Source organism: Oxyura jamaicensis, chromosome 8 (assembly GCF_011077185.1).
Source record: "Oxyura jamaicensis isolate SHBP4307 breed ruddy duck chromosome 8, BPBGC_Ojam_1.0, whole genome shotgun sequence".
NCBI classification, from domain to species: domain Eukaryota; kingdom Metazoa; phylum Chordata; class Aves; order Anseriformes; family Anatidae; genus Oxyura; species Oxyura jamaicensis.
The window spans coordinates 893627-906234 of record NC_048900.1 but is presented as its reverse complement, the minus strand read 5'-3'; the positions used below and the strand labels follow the sequence as shown (position 1 = coordinate 906234).

Below are 12608 nucleotides of genomic sequence, written 5' to 3'. Positions count from 1 at the left end.
AAAAAAAAAAAAAAACAACACACACACAAAAACCTTCTAACTAAATTACAGCATGCATTCTTATGAATTTGACATCAGACGCTCTGATCATGATGGGTATTTTTTTCCTCCTATTGCATACTTCGAAAAATGCATAGCTTTAACTCTGCATTAAAGGTTTTATTCGTTCTAAATCAGTGCTTTTACAAGCTAAACTGAACATGACTTCCCATTACAAAGCATGTTTGGAAAACTCAGGCATCACCTAAATAAACTCTACTGCACAATTGAGCTGCCACTGAAAAAAGCTGCATGGGCTTCTGTGTGTCGGGAGAATCAACATATTTATCTCAATTATTGCGAAGTAACTACCAAGCAATAAAGGAGGTGCAGAGTTTACTTTCAGTGTCCAATTATGGAAGCGAGGCAAAGGAATAATTTTTTTTTTTTTTTTAATAGAGTTGCTATACAGAAGTCCTGGTAAGTCTTGCTTCAGTCTTTACTGCTGGCATTTGCTGCAGATTAAACAGTCAGTTACAACTTTATTTTCAAGTCTCTCAAAAAACAGTGTCCTATGAACTGAGCACTGTGCCTTTAGATGGTATATTGCATCATTAAGAATTACCAGTGGGTTAGTCTTAAACTGCATTTCATAATCACTTAGTAATAGGAGCAAGTTTGAACACAATCTAAACAACACAGCTATTTTAAATGAAATTACTACAGAAAGCCAAAAATTAGTCTTATTTTTTTTTTTGTAAATAAACCTATTTTGAAGTCCAAATTAGTAATGATTAGAGAATGTTTAGAAATCTTTTACACATGTTCAAAGACCACCTTTTTTTAGAAGTAACAAGATAAATCGGTAATAGATCAAACATCTTTGTGTATCATCTTCATCATTCTTAAATAATACTGCTCCCTGCACTCAGTCAACTGGAAAAAAGGCAGCAGTGTTCTTAACCCCCAAGATTTTTTTCTTTCTTTCCCCAGTTCCTGTAGGCAAATTTGAGTCAAAATTTTCCAAACAAAAATCCAAACCAAAAAAACCCTGGTTCCTTTCTACTGCTTTTAAATAGTCTTCAGACCATCCACATTTTAATTAGTTCTTATGCATACCTTGAAGAACTGCTGTTACTGAGTCAGCTTCTGCAAATGGCATCAAAGTTCTTCTTCATGAGAAAGAAATGACAAAGCAAAAGTGCAAGAAGTACAATGAATTCTTAATTTTATTTTTCATTTTAAAATATCCAACAATTGAAGGTGCTTTTTTGTTCTCCATGCCCTTATTTCAGATAGCGGGAGATGTAAAGATGATCTTTTTGTTCTGTGGGGAACAAAGGACATAGATCAGTAATATTAATACACAATTTATTTAATTACATAGTATAATGCTAGATTTATTGAATCAGTTGAATGTCAGCACACTTAAGGTATGCGCTCTCATTTTTCCCCCACCTATCCAGAATGCAAAATGTGGTCTCAGCGTTACTGCAAAAAAAGTTTAGCTTTTAGCTTAACTTTGTATCACACAGACTAAATATAACAATTACATTTTGCTGAGAGTTAGCCATTGTAGCCACTCGTTTTTTTTTTGTTGTTTGTAAATCCTAATAGAACTTTTGTAAAAATTCCTCCCAAAATCGCAGTAAGCCAACTACATATAAAACAAGTATGTATTCTCAAAAGATTAAAGTGATAAGTAACAAGCAGCTGGCATTTACTGTAAGTGACAGAATCATGACACTCATTTCCATACCATATATATTTCTATACTTTAAAATGTACTTTACACATTTTCTACTAAGGCAGATATGATCTGTAGTTACTATGCATACTTACAAAATGCTGGAAATTAAAATAATCAATTTGCTTAGTTTTATGAAATGCAGAATACCTTAAAAGTGACTGACCATTCAGGTAGGCTGTCCTTCCCAAATATTCTTGTTAAGCTTTCCAGATCTTCATTTTTGAAATGCAGTTCTTCTAGCAACGTGGTCAGGAACTGTGTGTACGTTGGGCTTGTCTGAGTGTTCTTGAAAACTGGACTAATTTGTGACAATCTGGAAAAATATATATATATTATATATATATATATTATATGTATATGATACAGAAAAGAGACCTTGCAGTGTTAGATGTAAAAATTAGATGTAAAAATGCAAGGCCTGTAAAAGTTCAAACCACTGTGCTGAAGAAAGGTGGTTTATAATGTCACACTTGGTTTGTTACAGTACAATACGTAAGACTGCATACATTATATACAATATGTATGAGCTGTACCGAAATATTTAATCTTATTAAGACGTAGTGAAACTAAAAAAGTTTAAATAGAAAAAAATGGGCTAGTAGTCCGTATGCCTCTAATCAGTTGTATACTGATGCTACCTACTGTAGGCAAATTTAGAACAAAACGCAAAATTACATATATTAAAAAAAATATCAATGCCAATATTTTTATCTTTACCAAAAAGCTCCTAAATGTTAATCTTGTAGAAGTTGTATGGTTCTTTGTATGAATGAAATATAAAAGAGTTATAAAATTCACCTTAAAGTAACTAAGAATATTTTAATCACAAATTCTTAGTAGGTATCCTTGGCAGACGTTTTACATAACTGCAGAGTCACACGCTGTCAGGCTTCATACCATTACATTTGTAAGATACACGAGGGTCCAGTTTGCTTACCTGGGGGATTGCCCCCATGCAGTACAGCACAAAATGCAGTCACTTGGTCACAAATACTATATTCAGGTAAGTAGTGCCATAGATAAATAGACATCATACAGGAATATTTCAGAATGTTTGTGAAATGATGTGCTTTTAAGAAGTTGCTCAGGGTAGTCTACAGCTTATTATAAACTTCACAGCTCAGAGAGCCTGCAAGTAACAACTGAGATAATCTTTGTGCAGTCATTGGTACTAAGACAACCTTCCCTTGAAAAATGCTGCATATAAAAGACTTAAATTAAATAAAACAGTTCCTTAACACACAAAAAAATAAGTTTCCATTTTTTTTCATTAATAAGACTTTTAAGAATTATTTTTTTCATTTATTTTTGATTCTATTTCAATATGTATATGCTAAATAACTATCTAGCACTGACACTTGGTAGTAGGATTTTAAGGGATGCTCAAAGTAATGACATGGTGTGGCACAAAACAGATTGATGCCCTGCTATGAGTCCTCCCACAGAAGCGAAATACTCACAGTGGGATTTGTGATGTTTGGACTAAGGCCACCTTTTTTTTTTTTTCTCTGTAATTTGACAGACAGGACTGAGTTGTCTCCTTCCTGGTAACTATTACAGTAGTTACTGTTTAATCTGGTAAAACAGAGTGCCTCTGACCAGGGCTGACAATCTGTAGGTTCATTTTTGCATTATGATGCTTTATCAGCAGGGAATCTTCTATCAGCAATTTCTGAGTGGCCATTTCAGGTTGGTGGTCTGGAGATGAGGTGAGTGGGTCAAAGACCCGGAGATGCATTGTTCGTGCTCTTCAGCTCACTCTTCTCCAGATTTAAGAGGCTGTATACGAGAAGGGACTGGTGGCATAAACTGGTGTCATGACTTCCTCAGTGCTGGTGCCAGGAGGCTGCAAAACACACTCTGCAGTATTGTAGATCTACATACATTTTAACTGAATTTTCTTTCTCCTACCTTGTGGTTAAGAGAATAATAAAAATACTATTTCTCCAAAAGAGCAGAAATCTTATGCAGTTTTAAGCAATATACTAACATACCAAAACCTTTATGCCACGAAGCTCACAGGCTAAAGAGTCTCTCTCTCTCCCCACGTATACACGCGTGTGTGTGCATTTGTATGTATATATTTTTGGAACTGCAGTTTGTGAAATTACATAGTTTCATAAATTACAAATATGTCCTAACTACCACACCCTGTTTAAGACATCCTGTATACAGAGCAGCTATTATAGCCTACGCTAAGGAAGAAAAAAGTATTCCTATTGTCAGAGAAACTGCCAGGCATTCAATATTGAGGAACAAACTTAAAAAAATGAAAATAAGTTTTAGCTGTTGATTGTTCTTTTTTTTTTTTTTTTTTTTTTTACATGACCTTTGTTAACAAAGTCACTAAGCTATTAATCATCTGATAAGCAGGAGACAAAATCGAGAAGTTCAGAGACACACAGAAGTTTCTAGCAATTATTAAAAAAAAGGCAGCTAGATGAAGCAATGGATTAAACATTTATGAATACGTATACAAAAATTTAGTCTTGGAAAACTGTGTCCTTTTGGCATTTAAATGATGCTCTGACTTGTCATTTGAAAAGCAGTTGTTCTCAGGTACTTCTCTGCTTTTAAATGGCTGTTTGAACTGAAGCAGAATCTTTTGTCTTCTGAGCAAGCACAACTTGCCAGTTTGCACTGAGTAATAAGTTTCATGGTCTTAGTAACATTGGTCCAACGTATATTCAAGGTACTGCACAATAGAGCATTGAAAGCTGTGCTCTCATCTTTGCATGCTAACTGAATTAAACCATAATTGTATGCAACTAAACCAGAACAGTCTTTGGAGTCATTATCTTGCTAGCTACAATGACCGTAGCTCTGAAAAAACTATTATGACTAATTCAATGTAACAATATACAGGATTTCAACTGTAAGCATCATGGAATTGCCTTGAAACTCTCAGCATCTTCAAAAAAGGCCGAATATAAACAGGACAGAAGATACTTGGACAATAATAATGACCGGTTACTGCAACAGTGAAAAGAAAAATATAAATTATGCCTTTCTGTTAGTTCTATCACATGTTGCAACATTAACATGGAACAAACTGTAGTGAAAAAGTCAAATAAGAGAGTATAAAGGCTTAAGTGATTAAAAACAAACAAACATCATCTACAGAAGCGCGCACAAATGTTACGGTCCAAAGTTATACGCCTGTGCTTCAAAGGATTGCCCTCAGCACACTGTTAAGAGGAAACTTTCGTGCTCACTTCATGGAAAAGTAGTACGGTATAGATCAGGCTTCATGAAACAGTGTCGTTTCCTGCACACCCACTTACACCATATGGTAAACAGGTCTTTGTAAAGTTTAAGAAGTGTTAAGAATGTCAAACTATATCTGGGTGATAAAATTTGTATTTGCTGGCTATTCCACATATGCTACGTGTTCAAAAAAAATTCATGTGAAGACCAAGGTATTACTATAAAGCTATTAAGTGACATGTGGCTGCTACAGAATGTTTACATAGCTTCAGTGCTTCTACTCAAGCCCTAAGCTTTCTATGAATTAGTCGCCTTACAAAAACATTTGACAAATACATTTAGAAGTTTGACCTAAATTAGAACATTTCTAGAAGTCAGTCACATTTCATGGAGCAAATGTAATAAATTGATAGCATGATTTGTTCACAGCTCTACACCTACCTTAACCAATACAACAGAATACATTCAGAAAAGACGATGGCAGAGTGGCAATTTCTGTATGGTGATAAATCACTAGTTGGCACTTCCTAAACAAAGATGCAAAAAGTCTGTCTAAATAAACTTTATTTACAAAACCATCCCCCCTACACACTGGACTTCAAGAAAAACTTTCTGGACTTCTTGTTTAAAATGAACTCTGCAATCCCCTTTGAAAAAGCTAAAATTTCGAAGGCACCCGTATGATATCACCAAGTTGGAGATCTCTGAACATGCACCTGAAAACAACGGTCAGAACACAACCACCTAAGAGTTGTTTTCCTTTCCAGTCTCTAAAATTAGTCACTTAAACTTACAGAACAAGTGCAGAGAATAGGGGTGCACAGAAGCGTACCTGATATCATGCAAAGCAGTTGTACACTCATGAAGAAAAGCCATATGCTTATTCTCAAAATAATTAATAATTACATCCTCTTAGAGAAATCTAAGACTTTCTATTTCTAAAGGCAGAATCCTAAAAAATAAAAGCAAGTCTTGTGGCAGAAGCGCTTATTTCAACTTTACCTTGTTTGGTATGCTTGGAAGTGGAGCAAGAACAGAATTCTAAAGCAGAATGAAGGGACAGGCAAGTGCCACCTGTCTTTCTGCAGAAAGCTTTGGGAAGTAGGATATAAATATTTTTGCCAACTATAGCTGTTTGAGCACTATGAATGACTAACATATTCATCACAACATAGAAGTTCTTTTCATTTTAATTATCTCAGTTTTCTTCTAGCTTTTGTTTCAGGCACTTGTATTTTTTAAGCTCATCATAACCAGGATGACTGATACCTATTTTTCTACCAGAATGACAGAGTTGCAACAATGATCACAAAAGTTTCTTGAACACTCATTTTGGAACATGGAAATGAAGCAAGAACTGGTGGCAAATAGTGGCAGCACATTTTTTTCTTTCCCCAGCAAACAGTCACAGACTGCCACATATGTGCTTCAGGGAAGGTGCCAACAAGCTTCTGACCAAGGTGCCTTCAGCAGATGCTCACTAAGGGTCCCCACCTGCATTTTTCTGCTGTCGCCAATTGGACTATGGCTAGCTCTTACCCCACAAGCATTTTAGCTGAAGGTCTGGAATCACACACTGTTTACACCTGACAAAGAATAAAAATGTTTGCAAGCCTCAAGCATCACTTCAGATGATTTAACATAGCTAGTAAAGGGCCTGAAAGATCAAGCAGCCATTCCAGCAACATACTATTAGCACTTAAAGCCAAAGCCTATTTGCTCCACTGCTATGACAAGGTCATGTCACATTGTCAACAAGGACTGACTTAGGAGACACGATGCTAAAAATCATGAAGCAACGTAACTGCGCAGATGCCACACTGCGGAGCGCCATTTATCATTAACTATCAGCTACAACAGAGCATTACACAGATTTCTGTCTGAACAGGAAAACCTTGAATACTAAAAGTTTTCAAGGTTATCAGCAATATTTGGACACAAATGACAAATATTTCAGTGACAACTCTACATCGAAGCATGTTGCTGGGGTTCGGCATGGACTGGTGAGGGATCATGGCTCTTTTCGTGCCTGTGATCAAATGGCTGTGAAAGCAGAGCAGCTGATGTAAATTCTTAGCTGAGGACTTCCTCAGTGAGCAGGCTGCTAAAAAGCTAAATACACCATTTTGTCTTTTCTGCACTTCACGTTTTCCTGGCCATAATCATCTCTACTCTTCCACATTGGGCTGAGTTACCCTTGCTATGCAGACATATGAGTACATTTGAGAGTTTACACTATTGCAAAAAACAAACTCGTTCTCAACAATTGGTTACTGGTTGGTTTTCTTACTACATCAGATATAGTTTAATGCCTTACTAGTTGCATGCCTGTGGACCACTTTTGCTGTCATGTGGACATAAGTCTTTAAATCAAAAGCAGGGATTACTACCATCGTGCGAATCACAGATAACGGAAGTTAATTTGGAAGTCTGGCTAATTTCCACTCAAAACTCACACTTGCAAGACTCTTACAAGTCACTTATGTATCTGGAAAAATGAAGTCATGAATGTAGGACAGCAGTTATCATCTTTATGAATAATTAATCAATACTTAGAGGAACTAAGTTACAAAGACACAGTATTCCCCGCTTTTCTCTTCCTGCATATTCTTTTTGTCAAAAATACAGTTTGGGAAAGTATTACCTAAATACCTTCTGTTTTAGGGAGTTACAAGGAGCATTGAGAAGAAGAGTACCTTTTCCCACCTCTGTACCTACCATTCCGAGGTGAAATCATCTCTGCTTGGATTGCTTCTATAGGGTGTAGAGGATCAGCACAGCACTGAGTGGCTCAAAATGTACTACACGCAGCAGTGCTGGCTGGCAAGTGCTAGGAGAGGGTGTTTTCTTCAAACCGACCCTGTGGAAGGCTGGTCAAAGTGGGAGCCACTGGGGAGCCCAGGGCAAGTCCTTCTGCAGAAGGCAGGCTGATGGCCAAGCTGAGCATGTTGAACCACTTCAACGGTGGGTCATAGGACAGCACTAAGGAGGCTGCCATCACTTTGACAGACACCCCTAAAGTTGTTCAGTAATACATTCATCAGCAGTCCAAGACTCCTTCAGCACCAATCTACGGTAAATTTCCCACTCCTTGCACTGAACCAGAAGAGATAGCACAAAACCTTGTCCGTAGATGTAAATAAGCTTTTGAACAGAGTTATAAAACCTGAATAGCAGTGTCACGCTGCAAGTCATTCTCAGTAATAGTTCATCTCATAAACTGGTAAAAAACCTCTGGAAATACACGAAGCCATGTTAAATTGTTGCAACCATTCCATTATAATCTGTTCTACTCCATCAACACACAAGGAACTTTTTTTTTTGCCTTAACAAATACTTTATATTTCTACTACTTGTGTTACAGATTTGATGGGCGTAGCAATGCAATAAAACGTTACTAATCAGAAATGACATTCTTTTAATATAGCAGAGTTTTCCAGAATACACTCTTAGATTCATTTGAATTATATTCCTATGGCGGAAGTCTCTAATGCAACTGATTAAACAGAAGTTACTGTTTTGTTTAAGACAAATGACTAGGCTGAGTCAATACAACAAGTGTTACAGATCAGCAGTAAAACTCATTGAAATAGATAGGCATTGCAGCTTGTAGACCATCTGCCTCTACGCGTAACTGGACTGTGGCCAATGTATCAATCCCTTAATATCAGTGCTTCTGTTGATGGGATGAACTGAAGAAAACTTTCTGCATTTAAATCCCCCTACTGAAAGGTGCTCGGGCATTTTGACAGAGTAAGTCAATACATCACTGGCATTCTGGATGTTCTACCCAACATACTGTCTACTTGCTCAGTTTGAGGTCGAGTCCTTCATTCGCCAGCGTATCACTACACACAGTATACTTGTCTAGGGACAGCAATTTTGTTAGTGAAGTATCTTAAATCACAGCAGGGATTTCCACAGACATTGAAACAAAACATGTCCATCAGGCAAGTTAGTATTAGCCAGAAAATCGATCTGAAGCACAGCGTGTGTGTAGTTGTAGGTTAAAGCTGCAATACTATAGAACTTACAAAAATTATAATCTTTGGTATATTTAAATAGTTACACAATCATACCATGCAGAAATTATAAACATTACATCCTCATTATTTAATTCAGCCATTATGCACAGTTCCGTTAAAAAAAAAAAAAACACAAAACAAAAAACAAACACAGATTTCTTACAACTTCAGTTTGAGCATGACTTAAAAAGCTCAACATAAAAAAAAAAAAAAAAAAAAAAAAAAAAAAAACTTGTTAAAAGCAAAAGACTGTCCTAAAGTGAATTTTCCATTAGAACACATTAATATTTGACAGACAATCTTGAACTGGAAGAATCTAACTTGCAAACATGATGCAGTGGTGTTTAAAAATATCTCTCATGTTGTCTTCCTTTTAATTAAATAATTGTACTAGCAGGGAAAAAATGTGATTATCGTTAGTATCATTTGCAACTCTGAAATAAAAGCAACTCCTACTTTAGGACCCTTTGTTAGTATCTCATATTGGCCAAAGAGGAAAGTCAGTATTCAGAGGCGTTTTTCTTTCATCTCCACAAATCTATTATTTGTGTTTTCTGTTTTCTTCAAAGAAAGATAAAGCACACAATGTTGAATGATAGCAACTGACAGAAATAGATAATTTTGAGGGAAAAAAGCTACTTCTGGTCTAGTTTTAAATACAACCTAAAGATCCTATTGTCATCATAAAGACAAGAATTTTGTAGCTAAAGTGCAGTTTATATTTTATTTATTATTTAACTTTCCTTTCATTATTGTGTACTGACTTGTCCACAGCATCCAAGCACAGACAGTTTAATCCTCTGATGGCAACAGGAACTAAATTATTCATTTTTTTTTTTTTTTTGTCCACTACACTTAAATCAATGCTACAAACATGGATTCAAAATCAATGACTGGAATTCCTACTTAATCCAAACATACTGCAAAACTTAGGGTTCATTCAAGAGGTAGCTTTGTTCACTGTTTCCACTACCTTAACTATTTCATATGCAACTTCTACAAAACTGTTTTTTGAACCCTATTTATGTATATACTTACAATAATTATATTTTTCTTCTTTCAAAGTTCACTTCCGCACACTTTTCATTTAGCTGGTAAGCAAATAGAAGTCAACTTCCATTCCCTTTGAGTGGGACCAAAAGGTCACTCCTGGTGCAGCAGAATGAATACAACTAACAGCGAACAGAAAGCATACCTGCAGTAATGAGAGTTTCTGCAAGAGGCAATGGGAACAAACTGGAAGACAGGAAGCTCTCCTTTACTGTGCAGGTGACAGAGCACTGGCAGGGGCTGCCTGGAGAGGCTGGGGTGTCTCTCCCTGGGAGACATTCAGAAACCGCCTGGACATGGTCCTGGGCAGCCTGCTCTGGGTGGCCCAGCTAGAGCAGGGGGCTTGGACCAGGTTGGCTTGGACATACAATTCAGCCACAACATAATGGTGTAATATGGTTCGTCTCAAAAAGCAACTTGAAAATGAAATTTCTCACTATTCCCATATTTCAGTTCCATGTGAGTGACCAGCAGTGCATTAGCACAAACACAGGGATTTCTATGCAGATGAGAGTAAATTTACAAGTCTTCTCATTGGACAATTATTTTAACCTTTGGAATGCAAGCATCAACACAGAATCTACTCCTATCACGTTCCTTCTGAACAAGTTTCCTGACCTTATGTATACACACATAAAACAAATTGAGTTCCCTTGGTAAGTGTCCTGCAAAGGAACTATACTTTTCAGAATATTCAGCAGATAGAAAATGTCACATTCTCTGCCAGCATTTGCCACATATATGCTGTTCCTGGAACATTTAGTAGTTGACTTCATTAAGTACTATAGGGAATCACTGGTTTTCACACCCGGGCTTAGCCTGTCTAATAGGAAAGAAAATGACCAACACTCAAAATACTTTGATGATACAATGCCATTAACAAAAATTCAAGGACAGGACTCCCTTAAAGCTATAACAATAATATGGAATGGTTCTATTTGCATCCTGTATTAAGGATTTTAGGAACTCTATTTTCAACTGTTTACTTATTTTGAAGTGACTACCACCAGAAAATATCATACAGCTTCAGAAAACAAACAAAAAAAAACCACACCACAACAATTATTTGGGCAGTCTTGTACAAGACAGAGCTCCCAGAAAATTTCTTTAACAGTGTATTAGAAAAACCTCTATCCAGACAAGACAACAAGGGAAGCACCAAAAGTGGCTCAGAGATCTGTGGTTTCTTATCCTAAGTACTTTTTAGTTTAGCTGGATCAATGGCTGTTTCACCATTTTGTATGAGCAGGTATGACTGCAGAATGATTATTTAAATACCTAATCCAGTATTGTACCCACCTTTGCATCACCACATTCCAAGTTATTATTACAATGCTAGTTCACAGAAACAAAGAATCAGAACTTAGTAATAACTGTGTGCCATTTAAAGCCCATTCATACAAGGAATTGTTCCAAAAGGTTTCAATTTAGCTTACTTAGCTGCATAAATCCAAGGCAATAAAATGTTCACAATATAAGCCAAGAAGAAAAGAAATCACCATCAGCTGTTTCCCTCTAACAAATCTAAGTTTCTTAGGTACACATTTCAAGGACAGGCCGTGTTTAAAGAGTTCCATTTATGTGAAGTCTGTTTCCTGCTAACCAGCTGACAGATCAAAGGTACTTCTCAGTCCTAGCGTTTGCTCCCATTTTTCCCTCTTTTTCAACTTGGCCAAAAATTTAAACGTAATACATTTAAAATTTATTTTTAAATCGATCCTTTCATGCTTTTCAGTCTTCTATTCCTTAGATTTTATGTTCCACAAAGTTTTCCTTTGACACCTCCCACATACTGCAATCTATGCCACTGAAGTCCTTGGGTTACTTAGCTACATGAAATTAAAAGCACAGGTATAAGTCCCAGTGAAATTAACAAATACTAAGATCTAAGCTTTAGAGAGCCCGAACCTTTTAAGTGCACTGTGAAAAACACACTATTGTATAAATTATTGGGCACATACAGTGAGACAATTTAATATCTAAAAATGCATTTATGTATCAACCTGGCACATTTTATGAATTCAGTATTATTTCATATACATCCATTTTTGCAGCTGCTGGGTTTTTGTTGCTGCCACACACTAGCAGTCTATTCCCATCAAGTCGTTATCTCAGTGCTATGAAAAAAACAAACAAACAAACAAAAAAACACCAGAAAACCAACAACACTTCAATACAGATTAAATCAGAAATATGCTGTCATACAGTTGGAACAGCTACAGCGTAATGTGCTTAGGTAAATAATTTGACAATACTTGACTTTATAAAATGTACTCACCTGTACTCAGTTACCACAGAAACAATGATCATAAAATTGACCATAGTTCAGTTTCAGAACTTTCTTACACTGTAACTTGATTATCTGCCTCTCAGTCCACCATACAAATCAAACACCTGGAATAATGCAGCTGAGTAAAGAGACATGCTAGGAATAGATTTGCTTCAACTGTGTTCAATTTTTTTTTTTTTCTTTCAGAAGTTAAACATATGAACTCCCCAGAGAGACTGTATTTTCTGCTTGTTCTCATGAATATGAAAGGAACACGTTTCAGAAAATACTGTACATTTTTCACTTTTTGTCTTTACATTCTATATCA

At 36.2% G+C, this 12608-nt stretch overlaps 1 protein-coding gene across 3 annotated transcripts in view; it reads right to left on the bottom strand.

Annotated features, from left to right (window-relative positions):
• Positions 1-1190: 1190 nt before the first annotated feature.
• Positions 1191-12608, bottom strand: part of RPAP2 (RNA polymerase II associated protein 2) — a 37194-nt gene continuing 25776 nt past the window's right edge. The window contains exons 12-13 of one of the 3 annotated variants that reach the window (XM_035332822.1): positions 1893-2042; positions 1191-1306 (exon numbers count right to left, since the gene is read on the bottom strand). In XM_035332822.1, coding sequence (XP_035188713.1) covers position 1306; positions 1893-2042 — 151 coding nt within the window. In that variant the 3' untranslated portion in view covers positions 1191-1305. Of the gene's footprint in view, positions 1307-1561; positions 2043-12608 lie in introns of those variants that run through there. The other 2 variants (XM_035332821.1, XR_004752749.1) reach the window with 2 other exon arrangements.